General features: G+C 53.2%; 7 protein-coding genes across 7 annotated transcripts; 4 read left to right on the forward strand and 3 right to left on the reverse strand.

The window, feature by feature from the left end:
• Positions 1-92: 92 nt before the first annotated feature.
• Positions 93-665, reverse strand: EsH8_I_000936 (diphthamide biosynthesis protein 4; the record flags this gene model as incomplete). Its single annotated transcript, XM_083268349.1, has 1 exon — positions 93-665. The coding sequence occupies one exon, from the start codon at positions 663-665 to the stop codon at positions 93-95; it is 573 nt and encodes a 190-aa protein (XP_083118787.1).
• Positions 666-1,082: 417 nt separating this feature from the next.
• EsH8_I_000937 (uncharacterized protein) lies at positions 1,083-1,711 on the reverse strand (the record flags this gene model as incomplete). The annotated part of the gene is made up of 3 exons (XM_083268350.1): positions 1,083-1,118; positions 1,171-1,231; positions 1,326-1,711. 3 exons carry the CDS (start codon positions 1,709-1,711, stop codon positions 1,083-1,085), a joined length of 483 nt encoding a protein of 160 aa, XP_083118788.1.
• Positions 1,712-2,334: 623 nt separating this feature from the next.
• Positions 2,335-4,521, forward strand: EsH8_I_000938 (mRNA splicing protein PRP28; the record flags this gene model as incomplete). Its single annotated transcript, XM_083268351.1, has 1 exon — positions 2,335-4,521. The coding sequence occupies one exon, from the start codon at positions 2,335-2,337 to the stop codon at positions 4,519-4,521; it is 2,187 nt and encodes a 728-aa protein (XP_083118789.1).
• A 1,292-nt stretch (positions 4,522-5,813) lies between these two features.
• EsH8_I_000939 (mitochondrial carrier domain-containing protein) lies at positions 5,814-6,852 on the forward strand (the record flags this gene model as incomplete). Its single annotated transcript, XM_083268352.1, has 2 exons — positions 5,814-5,903; positions 5,962-6,852. 2 exons carry the CDS (start codon positions 5,814-5,816, stop codon positions 6,850-6,852), a joined length of 981 nt encoding a protein of 326 aa, XP_083118790.1.
• Positions 6,853-7,148: 296 nt separating this feature from the next.
• EsH8_I_000940 (TspO/MBR-related protein) lies at positions 7,149-7,863 on the reverse strand (the record flags this gene model as incomplete). Its single annotated transcript, XM_083268353.1, has 3 exons — positions 7,149-7,524; positions 7,589-7,682; positions 7,752-7,863. The coding sequence occupies 3 exons, from the start codon at positions 7,861-7,863 to the stop codon at positions 7,149-7,151; spliced, it is 582 nt and encodes a 193-aa protein (XP_083118791.1).
• Positions 7,864-9,375: 1,512 nt separating this feature from the next.
• Positions 9,376-12,180, forward strand: EsH8_I_000941 (uncharacterized protein; the record flags this gene model as incomplete). The annotated part of the gene is made up of 3 exons (XM_083268354.1): positions 9,376-9,502; positions 9,615-11,608; positions 11,662-12,180. The coding sequence occupies 3 exons, from the start codon at positions 9,376-9,378 to the stop codon at positions 12,178-12,180; spliced, it is 2,640 nt and encodes an 879-aa protein (XP_083118792.1).
• A 2,326-nt stretch (positions 12,181-14,506) lies between these two features.
• EsH8_I_000942 (uncharacterized protein) lies at positions 14,507-15,625 on the forward strand (the record flags this gene model as incomplete). The annotated part of the gene is made up of 3 exons (XM_083268355.1): positions 14,507-14,888; positions 14,939-15,007; positions 15,060-15,625. The coding sequence occupies 3 exons, from the start codon at positions 14,507-14,509 to the stop codon at positions 15,623-15,625; spliced, it is 1,017 nt and encodes a 338-aa protein (XP_083118793.1).
• Between the last annotated feature and the right edge of the window lie 1,284 nt (positions 15,626-16,909).

The raw sequence follows: 16,909 nt of genomic DNA on the forward strand, positions 1-16,909 counted from the left end.
CATAATACAGACAATGCTACCTTCACTGACGAGCACGGGGCAAGGGTGATCTCAACTTGGACGAGGATTCCGTTTTCTCATTGTTGGCCTACTCATTCATCCGACACTATGGCGAAATGAACCTTCATCCACAGACTACAATCCTGGCACCCCACGAGCAGCTCTCCGTTTTCTCCGGCCTCTTCCAAGTCCGCCTCTGTAAACAGGAAGCCCCGGGGATTGCCGCACCTGCAGCTACGATACCAACGCTCGGCCCCCTCAGTCTCATCAAAATCCAGATCGTCAAGGTCGACGTTTTCTATGCCTGTCTGGAAGGCTTGCTCGCCGCGCTTTAGACCTTGGTTATTGGGTGCGAGGTCCAGGGATCTGTCGTACTCTGCCCTTGATTTCGGGTCGGAGAGGACTTTGTAAGCTGCGGAGATCTGGTCGATTGTGAAGGTTGCGGTACTGCTGGAGTAAGGTTTCTGAGCAGTAGTGGGTTGACCTTTGAGTTGTGGATATTTGTCTGGGTGGTTTTGAAGGAGGGCACGATGGTAGGCCCGCTTGATTATTTGATGCGGCTCCGCTGCTTGGTCTTGGAGCAACTTGCGGGTTACTCCCAGGACTGAGTAGTGTGTGTGGTTGCCAGAAAGTGCTTCGCCAGGAGTTGTGGGTGAGGGACTCATATTGAGCGAAGGTGGCGGCGGACAGGGCCTCTTTGAGTTGCTGTCGTGAGTTCTCAGTGAAAATTTCTGGCGAATGGGAGTTTTGAAAGCTTTTGTCCTGCGGAGAATCACGTGAGTAGTTCGTCGGTTGAAGAAAACATCAAAAGTTGGCTTCCACTTTGGACGCATTAAAGAATCAGCAACTGACTTCAGCGATAGATTGGTACCAAAGCTGCTTGCCACAGGGTATCAAAGGTCAACTTGGCTTATGAGGGGAGGGGTGGCATCTCGCTTGGCGGAGGTCGCGTCTCCGGCATAGAGAGGAACCGCGTCTGTCCAGAGTTGTTGGATTCATCTCTTGTACATGATAATACATGGTATATGTACACCGTCTATAGTAGTTGACGCATTGCAAAGTGAAAAACACAGATAGATCGCTTATTTGGGGAACCTTGTCCAGTTCCGCTTTCCAACCTGCAGCATAGCGTCAGCATCTGGCCTCACGATTCACAGCCATTGAACTTACCTTCTTCCACTCCTTGATCAACTTGGGCATTGCCAACATAGCCTCTCTCCTCTTCTCCATTCTGCAACATTGTTAGTATCAGCTTACCCCTCGACTTGAAGGGCAAGGACTGAAGGGTTCCATTCGGCACTACCACTAAAGACTGGAAAACGTACCTGGGTTGCACCATCCTCTCGTGAATCTTTCCCTTGACCTTTTGTCCCACACCGGTACCCTTAACTCTCAGACCATGCTCGACACGGTGCGCAATTCTGTACTCGGTACCCTTAACCGTCGGGGGCAGCAGCTCTTCGACACCGTGCTGGCGCGCGAGCTTGACGATCTCGGCCTGGCGGCGCAGCGAGTAAACGGGGTCGTGCCACTTGCCGGTTTCGGGGTGTTTTTGGGGCGCAAAGGGGTTCGGGGTAATCTCTTGAAAACCGGTCTTTGGTGTCGCCGACGCGGAGGGCAGGATGGCGGCGGGAGGCCAGCGAGCGAAGAAGCGCTGGAGCTGCTGCGGCAGGGCCTTGGCCAGCTGTATGTATTGTTCGGCGGCTGCCATTTTGTGAATATGCGTTGTGTAATTGCGTATCCTCCGGTTCCAACGCTGGGGCGTCGCAAGATCGTCGGGGAAGACTTAGGAGAGGCGTCGGCTGAGGGCGGCTCCTTCGTTCGAGATGCTCAATCAACTGATGCAGGATAAATTTGGGCGCGGCCAGCCTTACCCACCCCTGTACGTGCATAGGGACCAGGGAGAAGAGCTTAGGACTGGGGGCAAGAAAAGCCGAGCCATCTTATTGGGTGGCTCGGCTGTGGCGCGATTGGTCCTGTGGCGCAAATGGCAGCCTTCCCTCATGTTTAACCGCAGCATTTTAGATGTGACAAAGTCAAACATGCAGCGCCCAGTTTCTGGAATGTAATTTTTTGAAAGAAACATACTAATATAATACATCTGCTCAAATTACCCTCGGCAGTATATCTTATCATTTCTGTGTCGTAGTTGAGAGGGTAAAGTTGACCTAGGGAGGACCAAAAAGTTCCCAGCGCCCAAAAGTTGCTTCCACTTTCGACACCCACTCGGTACGTACCCATCACTGTACATAAGGCTACCTTCACCCACCATACTTCTTGCTCGTCAGCAACCACCTTCGTGCCCTACCGGTGTCGCGTCACGAGAACACGAAGATGGATACCAATCAGACAAAGAGGGCGCCGTTGGACCTCGAAGAAATTCTCAAAAAGAAGAAGGCTGCCGACGCCGCCTCTTCAAAACTACGATTCATCCCGAAGAAGGAGAGAGAACGTCAAGCAGCGGAGAAGGCGAAGCAACAGGAAGAGGAGCGCAAGAAGAAAGCCGAAGAAGAAGCGAAGAAAAAGGCAGAACTCGAGAGAAAATGGGTCGCTGAGGCGAACGGCACCACCACCAACGGACCGTCGTATGGTGCCGGCGGTCGGATACCCACAGGCCCGAAGTCCATGAATACTGCAGAAAACGGCCGAGGAGGCGGCGGGCGAGGACGAGACAAGCAAGAGCAGCGCAAGGCTTCTACAAAGGACGGCAAGGAAAAGAAGTCTGCCGAGGCGATCGAGGCCGAGCTATTGCGCAACCGGTACCTGGGTCCCGAAGTGAATAAGCAATCGAACTTTTCGGTGAAGAAGAAGCGGAAGAGGGCCACAGAATTCAAATTTGAGTGGGATGCCGAGGAGGATACGACACTCGAAAATGACCCCATCTACGAATCCCGCACGATGACGACGGCCCTGAAATCCTACACATACGGCAGCCTGTCTGGCGAATTCAATGACGAGGCCGAGGAAATCGCACGGAGGCGAGCTAGAATGATCGAGGAGAGAGATCGCGAGTTTGGAAAGCAGCGAGCGCAGGAATTTATGGACGAATTCTACAAGGCACGAGACCGAGCGAAGGAGCGCGCCGACAGGTCGGGCCTTGGCAAGCACTGGTCGAAGAAGTCACTCGCGGATATGCGAGAACGAGACTGGAGAATCTTCAAGGAAGATTTCGGTATTGCTACCAAGGGTGGTCTTATCCCCAATCCGATGCGCAACTGGCAAGAGTCAGGTTTGCCGCGACGACTGTTGGACATCGTGGACAGGGTCGGATACAAAGACCCGTCGCCTATCCAGAGAGCAGCTATTCCCATTGCAATGCAGGCCAGAGATCTCATTGGTGTGGCTGTCACGGGTTCCGGTAAAACTGCTGCGTTTTTACTGCCGTTATTAGTCTACATCTCGGACCTGCCGCCCTTGACGGAAGTTAATAAGAACGACGGAGCGTACGCCCTCATTCTGGCGCCTACGCGTGAACTGGTCCAGCAAATTGAATCCGAAGCACACAAGTTCGCCGACCCGTTGGGCTTCAAGGTGGTTAGCATCGTGGGTGGTCACTCGCTGGAAGAGCAGGTATACGCGTTGCGGGACGGTGCTGAGATCATTGTCGCCACCCCCGGTCGTCTGGTGGACTGTATCGAAAGACGCCTTCTTGTCTTGTCACAGTGCTGCTATGTCATCATGGACGAAGCGGATCGCATGATCGATCTAGGTTTCGAGGAGTCGGTGAATAAGATTCTCGATGCCTTGCCTGTGACGAACGAGAAGCCAGACACGGACGACGCGGAGAACGCCCAATTGATGCAAAAATATCTCGGCGCTAGGGACAGGTACAGACAGACTATGATGTACACAGCTACGATGCCGCCGACCGTCGAGAAGATTGCGAGGAAGTACCTCCGGCGTCCTGCCATCGTCACAATCGGTAACGCTGGTGAGGCGGTCGACACGGTCGAGCAAAGGGTCGAGCTTGTTTCAGGCGAGGACAAGAAGAAGAAGCGTCTACAAGAAATTCTCGCCGCTGGAGAGTTTGCCCCGCCGATCATCGTGTTCGTCAACATCAAACGCAATTGCGATGCTGTCGCGCGAGATGTCAAGCAGATGGGCTACTCTGCGGTTACCCTCCATGGAAGCAAGACACAGGAGCAGAGAGAAGCGGCGCTGGCCTCGGTCCGCAACGGCCAAACACAGGTGCTTGTCGCCACGGACCTGGCAGGAAGAGGTATCGATGTTCCAGACGTCAGTCTCGTCATCAACTTCAACATGGCAACAAGCATTGAGAGCTACACGCATCGTATCGGTCGTACGGGTCGTGCGGGCAAGAGTGGTGTCGCCATTACATTCCTGGGCAACGAGGATCAGGACCTGTTCTACGACCTGAAGCAGATGCTCTCGAAGAGCTCCATCTCTAGGGTACCCGAGGAGCTTCGGCGGCACGAGGCCGCGCAGCAGAAACCCACAAGAGGGCATAAAAGGGTAGGTGGAGAGGAGTCGTCAGGGAAGGGGGGGCAGTGGGGCGCCTAATGTAGAGTAACGGATGATGGTAGCATGGCGAGTGGATGTGAAGACTGCTAGCCACCAAATAGATGCAAAAGTGGAAAAGATCGTGTCTCAGAGATTATCGTGATAATCTGATAATCTACTATGTCCGAGCGATTATCGTCGGCACCTCGGGCCTTGGCATTCCAACTTCCATTCTTGTCCGCTTTTCTGTCCACACCGTCCCTTCTTACCGATTGCGAGGTCTTTCCCCATGCATTTTCAAGACATTCGCCATTATCGAAGCGTTTCAATTGTAGCTGCCATTGCGATACTTGCTTCGCCAAATCACAGCATTGTGCTTTGCGCAGCATGTACGGTTCGGTATGCCGCCAATTTCCTGGCCGCCCTCTCTCTTGGCGGGGCTGCTGTGCCTGACAGCGGGGGAGGATTCAGCGTTCGGGGTTTCCAAAGGCCAAGGCTAGCTCCCGCCGACCAAGCGTAGGCGACCCCACCACGGAAAGCATTTTACTGTTTTTTTTCTCTCTCGGTCTGATGTCAGGGCCCCAGGGCGTTCTGGGCCTGGTTGTGAGCCTAGTGCATCTGCAAGAAACAGAAAGAGAAAGAAATCCCCATGCGGAAAGAGAATTTTCTGCAACCCAATGCTGGCTTTGCTGCGCCCAAACCCCACCGCACTTTAAGGTGTTCCTGGCCCTTTCACCGTTTCTTTCACATGGTTGTATAAACCCTGGCCGTGTGCCGGTTGAAGTCGTGAACTTGCTGCGTTGGTCTTCTTTCATCTCTCTTTTTTCCCCTCGGGCTCCCTCCTCTAGCGCGCGGGTTTTTACAGCGAGTTGCTAGCTCAACGCAGTGACTCCGGTCCACTACACCCTCCCCGGTATCGGTGGATATTTTTTAGTTCCAAAAGTCCTGCTGGTATGCGCTCTGTGTGACACCGGCTACTTTCGCTTTTGCCCCGCGTCTCCGAACGGTCTTGTATGGTTATCCCACCTCCCTGATTCAACTCAGCACGAGGGGGAGCAGTGAGGACAGTGCTGAATATCCTTATATTCAACCCGTCCAGCACTTGCTCCTTTCTAGCGAATTGGTTTGCTTGAGTCAGTCTGTGGCCATTCAGGCTGCGCGGTATCCTTTCTGGTATTCGACAAGCCAGCAAACGGCTTTCCCTCCTCTTCACCGACCTTTGAGGCATAACCGGGGGCTCAACCCTCGCCTGCCCTTATTTCTACCCGCTACGACTTTGCAAAGCTCAGGTAGCTAGCTCTTATTATACACCTGCTTCAATTACTACCATGATGGACTCGGCATCAGCAGCAATGGAGATACCCCACCATGAGGCACCAGTTTCGCTGAAGAAGAGCCGCACAGCGGCACTGGAGGCAATTGAAGACATTGTCTACGGATCGGTAGGTTACTCGGCTACCAAAAGAACCCATACAGCATGCTGATGATACATTTCCCCAGGTCGCCGGTGTTGTTGGCAAATATATCGAGTACCCCTTCGACACAGTAAAGGTCCGGCTCCAGTCCCAACCCGATAACCAACCTCTCCGCTACAAGGGCCCTCTCGACTGCTTTCGCCAATCCATCAAGGCCGAGGGCTTTCTTGGATTATACCGCGGCATCAGCGCGCCGCTCGTCGGAGCCGCGCTCGAAAACAGCAGCTTGTTTTTCTTCGAACGGATAGGACGCGCAGTCGTATACTCGTCGGGATGGACGCCCCACGGCCAAGAGCTGTCCCTGTCGGCGCTCTGGTTCACAGGCGCCTTCTCCGGTTTCTTCACTTCGTACGCGCTAACGCCCGTCGAGCTCGTCAAATGCAAGATCCAGGTACCAGCAAGCGCAGACGGCTCGGTTACAACCCAGCTACGACCGCTGCCCGTCATCCGCGACATCTACCGCCACTACGGCATCAAAGGCTTCTGGCACGGCCAGATGGGCACGCTGATCCGCGAGTCGGGCGGCTGCGCTGCCTGGTTCGGCAGCAAGGAGACGGTGACGAAGATGTTTCGCGTCTTCAACGCCAAGTCAGCGAAGACCCAGGCGGACAAGGATGCGCTCGCGGCCAAGCCTCTGCCACTGTGGCAGCAGGCGTTGGCGGGAGCTTCTGGCGGTGTGTCGTATAACTTTCTCTTCTTCCCGGCCGACACAATCAAGTCGCGCATGCAGACGGCCGCCATCGGTGACGCGGCGCGCAACAGGACATTTTGGCAGGAGGGTGTGGCTGTTTGGCAGCAGCACGGGCTAAGGGGGTTGTATAGGGGCTGTGGCATTACATGTTTGCGTTCGGCGCCCAGCTCGGCCTTCATTTTCATTGTTTTTGACGGCCTCAAGCGACATTTTCCCATGCAGTAGACTTCTTGATATCCTAGACTTGGGCGGTGGTGGAACGGGTATTGTTTCCATTTCATGGCATTTAGAGGCGCAACGGGACAGCTTTGGATCGTTTACATGCATGCAACGGGTGGGTTCGGCCAAATTAGATGGATGTCTCACAAAAGTAGGAAGGAGACGCAAGCGTGGATATCAATTTCATTTTGATGATGCTTTCAACCGAAGACATACCCTCGTGCAACTGAAGGCGCTTTTAACACTCACGCAGCATCCTTCCCCTTCCTCGTTGTGCCCGAGATACTGCGACAATCGTAACACTACTCCTTCTTGCCGGCGGCGGTGGCCCTCTCCTCGGCGCCCTTGAGGTCCCAGTTGTTCAGGTAGCCTGCGCCGGCACAGAGGTAGGTCGCGAAGCCGAGCCAGCCAAGGTAGGGAACTAGGCATGCGCCTGCTACGCTGTCAACGGAGCCCCAGAGGTAGGTCAGGTAGGTGTTGATGCCGAGGAGGGCAACAATGTCAACAGTAGCCTCAATGGGGCGCTTGAAGACGAAGAATAGGGGCATCCAGATAAGGTTAAGGCCGAGCTGGATGGTGTAGAGGGTTGCGCCGTGCTTGGTCATGTTGATATGTTGGATGGTGGAAAAGGGGGAGAGGCCAGTGTTGATGGCGCGGTAGGCGGCGTAACCCATCATTCTGCGCACATTGGTTGTTAGCATTATCTATGTAAGCCTTGGAGGGTCGGAGACGTTGGGATTACCCGTAGAGAAGAGTCCATACTGGACCAAAGACTTGCGGCGGAGGGCGGAGGGGAGGGTTCTTGATGGCGGCATAGGTCTTTTGGGTGTCTTTAGCTGTTGAAGCTTATATGTCAGTACATGCGACAAGTATTCGTGAGTTCGCGCGAGTCTTAGAGGGCATACGTCGCGAGGAGAAGCCGACGGCCGTCCCTAAAGCAATGGGGAGCAGGATCGATGCGGTGGCATTCTCGAAGACCTGGTGGGGCAAGGTGAGCGCCGGAATAAAGGTTGTCATTGTGCAATTTGTTGTTGGTCTCTGTAGGTGGAGCAGTGTTTTAACTGTAGATTAGGCGTCAGCAAAAAAAAAATCGTGAGGTTCCTGTTGTTGGTATTTAAACAAAATATTGGTTGCTCTGGAACATGCGATGGGATGAGCCTCGGGGCGGGTCCCAGTCCGACCTGCGAGAGCTCCCTCGTACATTTGAGAGCTATGACGCAATGCATTAAGTTCCCGTGGTGAACAACCATCAACTTTCGTCGCGATGTCGAATGGGATATGGAACAATGAAATGCGCAACCCGGCGAAGCTTACATTATGAGTGTGAGTTTTAGTCATAAAAGAATAATGGTGCATCTGAACATCTCGAATTTGACGCGTTGAGGCTTTATCAAACTGGCAACTGGGGTCACCATCCCTCGGATGGACATGCTCTTTTTGCTACAGGGGTGAAGCTCTGGAGATCGCTGGGGATCGGCCACCAAGTGCCTGCAGCTCCAGGCAGTTCCGATTGACCCACGACCGCTGTACGGCTGCCAACAGCTGCTGAACTGCAAGTTAGCGTCCCTCTGTAAGCAAACGCCGTGAGTCTCGCGACGAACCGTGCCTTCCTATAATACAGTCTTCGCAAATCATATTCTGCTACTTTCTTTTGTAGAACTCAATTGACGAAGAGCAACCTCAGCGAACTCAAGCAAAAATGAAATCCTTTAGTATATGGATGTTTATGTTGAAACAAGACGTATGCAGTTAAGCCGTGCCGACGTTACCGAATATCCCCCGAAACAGCACTAAACTCGTTTGGTCCCTAGTGGATCTCACCAGCCGACTCTTTGTTCGTGTCTCGTCGCCCTTTCGGTAGGTCAGCCTCCCCCATCTTTGCTTCGTGCATCCCAAAGTCCTTCAACTTTGGATCACGACAACATCACGCGTCTTATTGTCGAGGCATATGCCCTCGCAACCGAAATAGTTCGTTCTTCCCTTTCTTTCTGCATCATCTTTACTCGCCGCATCGATTGTCCCTCCATCACCTCGATTCGATTCCCCATTATTCCTGTCTTCCCTCCTCCCCAGATAACCCATTCTTACTTCCACCCGACTCCCTGTTCAATGCCTCGTTCGTCAATCATTCTCAGCCGGCCTCAGTTGGCGCTTATATTTCTTCTTCCTTTTGCGCCGTCATGATGACAATGACGAGCCGTTTTTCTTCATCTTTGCCCTCTGGCAATTGCACCACTTTTTGCTGCTGCAACCCTCCGAATCCTCAATTCTTCTCACTCTCTTCTCCCGTTTCCACAGAAGCCGTGCCCTGCCTGCAGAATGATTTCTCTAACCGCAATCATGTTGCCAAACAACAGGCTTCCTCCTTCTATCCTTCTTTCGATCGAGCAAGCACGCGGGATCACATGAGCAGCAAGTAGGCGGCTACCCGACGCGGACGCGATACTTAATCTGGCTGAAAAGCCAATTCAACCCAACAAAGACGACAGACACCACCGCACTCCTTTTTCCCGTTGCGAGAACGAGAAAATGGATTCGTACTCTTCCCACCGAGACTCCTCCGCGCGCTCGCCAGGCGACAGGACATGGAGCAGTCGCGACGACGCGCGAATCAAAGAAGAGCGACCCGATGCTTTCTACCGGGGCAGATCTCCTGGTGCGTATAATCTAGGACTCCTCAATTTCTCCAGTGTCTTGGCGATTGGCCCCAGCCTATTTTATGCGGCTTGTTTATGCGCCTGATGTTCATTGCTTACGTGTCACTACAGGCCACGAGCGCCAGCACCGTGAGAGACGTCGCTCGCGATCCCCGGCCGTTGTTGACCGTTACGAGCCAAGAGGACGCGGCCGCGATGACTACACCAACGGCAGAGATAGGGATGATCGCCGGGATAGGAGGATAGGATCACCGCCGTCCAATATCGATCGCTATGTCCCAGGACAAGACAGTGGTGGCCCGACGCCGTTGACCGTCAATCCGCTCGCGGATCCGGTGAAACTCCCCTACCAAGTTGGATTCTCATACTTCGGTGAATGGTGGAGGATGAATGAGAAGATCAAAGAGGAGAAGGAACGCCAGCGCACCGGCCGCCGCCGCGAAGCCGAGCGTGTCCGCGGCCCCCGTGAAGTACAGGAGGAGCGCGAAAAGGAGAAGGCCAAGATTCAAGTCGCATACGACGCCTATAAGGAAGAACTTCAAGCAAAGATGGCTCGCACCTTTGTCGCTGAGCACAAGAAGGAGCAGTGGTTCCGCGAGCGATATGTTCCCGAGATCCGCGATGCCTTCAAAGCCCAACTCAATGAGTTCCGCCGAGGCGGTTACAGCCAGTGGGAACAAGATCTTGAATCGGGAACCTTTGACGAATTCTCCTTGGAGGGGTTGCCCAAGAGCGAGACCAATGGCCTCGGCGGTCTTGTAGAAAAGGAGGAGGGCGAGGCGACCGCTGCCAATGAGATCTTGGGTGTGGGGGATCTCGTACCAGCCAATGGTGCTGATATCAGAGACGAGAACTTGTATCAGCCGACCCTTCTCATCAAGACTATTGCACCCCACGTCAGTAGGCAAAACCTGGAGACATTCTGCAAAGAACACCTCGGTGAAGAAGAGGGCGGCTTCAAGTGGCTCTCCTTGTCGGATCCCAACCCCAGCAAAAGGTATCACCGCATTGGCTGGGTCATGCTTCACCCTTCGTCAGAGGTCGCTCCTGCGGTCGTTGACCGTGTGGACCCCAAGGATGAAGATGGTGAAACACCTCTGAAGTCACCGGTTGTTGTGTCAACTGCTGAGAAGGCTCTCGACGCAATCAACGGCAAAACCGTCAAGGATGAGGTCAGAGGCGACTTTGTCTGCCACGTCGGTGTACACAACCCACCCAGTCATCCTCGGAAGAAGGCCCTGTGGGATCTTTTCTCTGCGCCCGAGCGGATTGAGAAAGATCTGAGCCTCGTCCAACGACTTGTGAACAAGTTTGAGGAAGACTTTGGCTCTGACTTCAACGCTATCTTGAAGATTGAGGAGAGAGTCGACGACCTTAAGAACGCCGGCCGTCTGCAACCTGCCGCCGGTGCAACGAAGAAGAAGGTCAAGAAGGAGCGTGACCTTGATGTCGATGATAGCATGGAAGACGGAGAAGAAGGCGCTATTGACGAAGACGAAGATGAGGGTGCCGTGGAGGAGGACGATGTCGACGACGAAGACCTGCTTGTGAAGAAGAAGCAGCTGGATCTCATGATTGAGTATCTGAGACGGGTCTACAACTTTTGTTTCTTCTGCGTCTTCGAGAGTGACTCGATTCACGAGCTTACTCGCAAATGCCCCGGCGGCCACTTGCGTCGCCCAAGAAGCACTCTGAGCACTTCTGCCAAGGCCGTTGCACGCGCCAGCGCAAACGGAGAACCTTTCCCTGGAAAGAAGCGCAGTGAGATTGAGGAGGAGGGTGAAGCAGCTGATACCGACAAGAAGTTCCGCAGTGCTACTGGCAAAGCGGAACAACAGCTTCTTCGCGCTTACAATTGGGTCAAGACCTTTGAGGACAAGATTATGCAGATCCTCGAACCTGAGACGGCAGACTTGCGCAAGCTCGGAGGTCGACCAGTTGAAGATGCTGTCAATGAGGATCTCCTCAAATACGTCAAGCAAGAAGACGAGCACAAGTGGAGGTGCAAGGTTCCTGAGTGCTCCAAGTTGTTCAAGGAGGACCACTTCTGGCGCAAGCACGTCGAGAAGCGCCACGGCGATTGGCTCGAGAGCATTGAGCAGGAGGTCAGTCTTCCCTTAAAACCACTTGCGCATAACCCAGCTAACCTTTTCTACAGTTCCACCTCATCAATGCCTACGTCATGGACCCATCTCACATCGCTCCCTCGAGAACGGATGCCAACTCCAATGGTCACTTTCCTCCTGCAAATGGCCAGTCTGCCACCGGAACCCCCCGTGGTTTCAACCTGCAGAACTTCACCATTAATGGCATGATGCCCATTCCTGGTTTCCCGATGCCTCCTGGTGGTTTCCCACCATTCCTCGGTGGCGGACATCCGGGTGCACCTGGATGGAACGGAGGCGGCGATGACCGCGGCGGACCCGGCCCCATTCGCCGAGGAGGCATTGGTGGTGGTCGTGGCAACTTCCGAACTGGTCCCTACGATCGACGACCTAATCCCCGTTGGGACGGTGGCATGGGCGGAAGAGGCCGCGGCGGTGCCGGCAAATGGGGAGATGGCGCGGCAGGCGGAGCGGCCGTCGGCCCCCGCGAGGCCACTCAGGGACGCAGTCTCAAGAGCTACGAGGACCTCGATCACGTGGCTGGCGGCGGTGGTGGAGAGCTGAATTACTAGGACAAGAACTACTCTCGCCGCCTGGAACGTCTGAAAATTGAGGATAAAAAGACATTGGGACTTGAGTTACATGGATTATCCAGCAGCGTTAGACCACAGGCGGCTGACTAGGAGCGCAGGGGGTTACTGCCCCCATCTCATGGCTTATTGCTTGCAACAAAGGCGTTGCATACTCATCGGGCACATTGAGTTGTACTTTGTAAAATTAACTGAAAATTCGGGGCTAGTTTGGGATTGCGAATTAGGATGATTTCTTTGCAGCATTTGACTTTTGACGCCTGCTCTTCCTGATGCGACTTGGATGGTGATATTGTATAACTTCGTTGACCTTAGGAACCATGGCGAATATCGGGGCAGGTTGAAAAGAATTCTTTCAGGCCTGTTTCGGTTTTGCTTCTGCCTGCCAGCCTTTCGTTGTTCTATGAGCGATGCTGGACTCGCTGTGGTTAAGATTTTGAGGGGAGGAAAGTGGTGTTGAGGACACGAAGATATCAAGGTATTATTGATACCGCCCATGGGATAGACATCACGTTGGCGCAAACTTCGAATAACTTCCGTCCCGCAGATTGGAGGGCCTATACTGCCACTACAACTAAGAGAGTCTCTCGCCCTTCAAGCCATTTTGCCAATGCTGTGTAGCCTTCCTCCTGTGCAAATCCCGCAGCGGTAAGCCCGGATACCACCTGCCTAACATCACAACGGGCCCCATGGCGAAAAAGGAACTCTGCGAGCTCCCGGTCCCCATTCGATGCCGCGACATGCAGCCCGTCCATCTGTGGAGTCCGTGGAGCTCCCGGAAGGTCGTCTCCCAAAGAGTTGGAGTTGTATGGGACATTAATGTTGACGCCGCCGATCTCTTCCAGTGCCAGTTTCATATGCAACACCGGGTATTGGCTATTCGTCACCGAACCAATTACTACTCTGGCCCTTGCTGGGCTGTTCTACATGGAACAGACACATCTTTTCGTGATAGCTTATACCACCTAAAGCGGTGGGCCATACTCCTGGTTTTGAGCGGGACAAAGATAATCGCACATTAGCCTACGCCTATGCTGATTTAGACCGTCCTCGCGAAGACGGTACGCGGCAAAATCCAAGTGCGCTTCTGGCTTGTTAGACCAGTTTCTCTGTGCAGTCCATGGGCCAGTCGCAGTACCAGCCTGGTAACAAATGGGGTCATAATATATGAGTGTCAACGTTTTTTCGTCTAGGCCAGCCAGGCTCAGCACTCATACAGATACGCGGCAGAACCTCTTAGGAGTGTTCGACTTTAAGGTATCATATTGCTCACACATAACTTTCACTTTGTTGTTTATGCGTTAAGTCGTCTCTGCATTGTTTGCCTGGTTTACGTTAATCCTTCTATTGCGACACATCGCGACCCTCTCGGGATCCATTCCGATCCCTCGACAGTCTTACCCTTCTGGCAGATCCGGAACAGCTGCCAGAAAGACTGTGTTAATGATGCTGAGAGTGGGTGTCATAAACGCAGGAGTCATCGGGGCCGAAGGCTTATTCCCATGACCACTGTGCTACATCCTCAAAACTCGGAAGCTAAAGGTGATAGCTCCGCCCTTATCGCCTATTACCTTTATGTCCGCCATGATTACCTCATCTGTTAGCGTTCGCCGGACACTGGACTCAATTCCAACGCCATCACACTAATCCTCGATGAACCATCCAAAGGACGGACTCAACGGGCTAATGCATTAAGGACCAATGTCCGCAAATGATCCGTCGAACAGCGACGCTTCCATTGCTGTAAATCAGAACCGGTTGCACTTGACGCGACAAGTCGCAACACGGGAAATCATAATCTAGCAGCTGTTGGAACTATTCTAGTAGCTGTTGCTTCTCATAGCAGCTCGACCATCGGTGACTGTCGTTGCCCTCATATACCGCAAAGTTGGGAACTTGGCGTGCAAAAATAAGTTGTAGGTGCTGGCTGCTTGGGCATGGCGCATTCTCTCAAAGACGGAGAAACCTACCCAACCAGGGAGGTGTTAGGTTTTGGCCCAGTAAGCCCATGCACGTCGCCATTAATTAGATACTACCGTCTTAACTCCATCCAGTAATGTCAGGTTGCTCGTATAATCTATGCACACGATCCTAAAAATGTTTGTGATGCCTGTGGCTCCCCGGCCATCATTTTGATATAAAAGGCATATGAACGATTGGCATCGACAAAATTGTGATAATCGAACAACAAGCCAGCTTTCTCCCTCCAAAGCTTACAAGAAACGATCGCTTCCGCAAACCCATTTTCAATTCAGTTCATTGCATCAGCAACCACAATCCATAAAGGTTTCACTCGTTACTCTATACAATGTCCCGTCTGTCACCCTACCTCCAGCAGCACAGAAACCCCAGTGGCCCGGGAGACTCCCGCCCTACAGCCATCCAAGTTGTTGAAGATCAAGGTCTCGTCGGAAAGTGGGCCGACAAGGTAGTCTTGGTTACGGGATGCTCGCCCGGTGGTATCGGTCCTGAAACTGCTAGGGCCCTTCACGTCGCCGGTGCTGATGTCTACATCACCGTCCGTGATATTCCCAAGGGCGAGGAGGTTGCTAAAGACATCCTTTCGGACGGCAAGCCTGGAAAGGTTGAGGTTATCAAGCTGGACCTTGGTTCCCTTGACAGTGTTAGACAAGGCGCCAAGGAGTTCTTGAGCAAGTCTGAGAAGTTGAATGTACTTATCAACAACGCCGGTTTGTTCTCCTGGTTCATTGTAGTTGATACAAGCTAACAACCTTCCCAGGTGTTATGGCATGCCCCAGAGGAAAAACCACAGATGGATTTGAAACCCAATTTGGAACAAACCACCTAGGTATTCTTAGAACTCTCTTACATGATGATTATACACTAACACGAGAACCCAGGCCACTTCCTCCTCTTCCAGCTACTAAAGCCAACCCTCCTCGCCTCATCAACCCCGGAGTTTAACTCTCGCGTTATCTCCGTCTCCTCATCTAGCCACCGCACCGGGAAAATTCATTTTGACGACCTAAACTTCAACCACACGATCGAATACGACCCTTGGGTCGCCTACGGCCAAGCCAAGCTTGCAAACGTCCACTTCGCTAACGAGCTCGACCGCCGCTACGGCTCCAAGGGCCTCCACGCTGTAAGCCTGCACCCGGGTGGCATTGAGTCGCCGCTACTGAGGTACACGCCCGAGTTGAGTGAGGTGGTGAAGGACCCAGAGATTGGCAAGTGGATGAAGAGCCCCGCCCAGGGCGCTGCGACGTCTGTCTGGGGTGCCGTCGCGAAGGAATGGGAGGGCAAGGGGGGCAGGTATCTTGATGATGTTTCTGAGGCCGAGGAGGCTTCGCCTGACGGTGTGGTTTTCAGACCTGGATATGCACCGGCTGCTTATGATCCCCTGACGGAGAAGCGTTTGTGGACCGAGAGCCTGAAGCTGGTTGGATTTGAGGACGATGCATGATTAATAAATGCTGATATACATTATATCGAGTTGAGATTTATATTCTACTTCATGCAAGGGTACAAGCCCGCTCACCTACTCTTGTTTGCCACTCAGTTCAGACGCTTTTGGAAGAACGGAACTTTGCAATGAGCTTACCGTCTGCCGGGTCAACTTGACCAGCTCCGGATCTTCCGATGTGGGGCTGCAGGGCCGAATTATTCGGAGGTGGTGCCAAACGATATTACCGGAGAAGTAAAGTGGAGCATACTAGGTATCCAAGTTGCGGCGACTGCTTAGATTCGCAAGAACATTAGTTTACGTCCTTATCTGGGATTTTGCAGTGTTTGCCATGCGTCAAACTTCATTGCCTAGTGACTTATTTAGAATACTATATCGGCGTGGAATTCCGTGCAAGGTCAATCGCCAAGACGGGTTCAAGCTTCCTTCCTCCCTCCCTCCAAGCGTTGTCTATCAGGGCCAGAGTCGTAGCTGGGGGGGTATTCAACGGTCCGGCTCGACGGGGCAAATATTTGATTCATGCTGGACATGAGACCCAACCTTGAACATGATTGCATAGATTGTATTGAAGCTGACTCACAGCACTAGCTCACTTGGCAATAAAGAAGTCAAGTCTGGGCTCATTGGTGCCAAGATTGGTGTAGTGCTTTCCTTGCTCTTAGGTATGCCTTAGGCTATTCTTGGATCCGGAGTTTACGGCGAGTATTCCTTTCCGGCCATGTCGCTCTCCCGATACTGTCGCCTGCTCAACTAACAGAACCGTGCATGGATTGGTAAACTACGCCGGGCCCTGCGAATTAGATCTTAGACGGCCGTCACAAGACGATCCAGGAGTTGGGATGACACTAGCCAGCAAGGGGTCGACAAGCGGCACAACATGTGATCGGGATATCCCAGCCGACAGGTCCTTGTGATTGGCAGCTGTGTTTAGTCCAAGCAGAATTGTTTCTGCGGTCTGAGCAGTTAAGACAAGAGTCCCGTGAATAGGCAAAATCATACTCAGAGGACAAGTATGACAGTCTAAGGCCTGTCCCTGAAAGAGAAGGCCAGCCAGCCGACAAAGTCAACCGAACCAAGGTCTCACCTTTACTTGGGAAGGGGACATTCAGCGATTGGTGCCATCGGCGCAGCTGCCAGAAGACGGAGACCAGCAGACGTGCCTGTGCTAGGACGAAACCGCAAAAGGGACGAAAGCTTATCCCAACCGGCCTTTCCCACGTGATAGCGCGACCAGCGACCGCACCCTGGCCAGAACAGCTAGGAAATCTGGACCGACCGAAGCCC

This window comes from Colletotrichum jinshuiense, chromosome 1, assembly GCF_051148585.1.
Source record: "Colletotrichum jinshuiense chromosome 1, complete sequence".
In the NCBI taxonomy this organism is placed as follows: domain Eukaryota; kingdom Fungi; phylum Ascomycota; class Sordariomycetes; order Glomerellales; family Glomerellaceae; genus Colletotrichum; species Colletotrichum jinshuiense.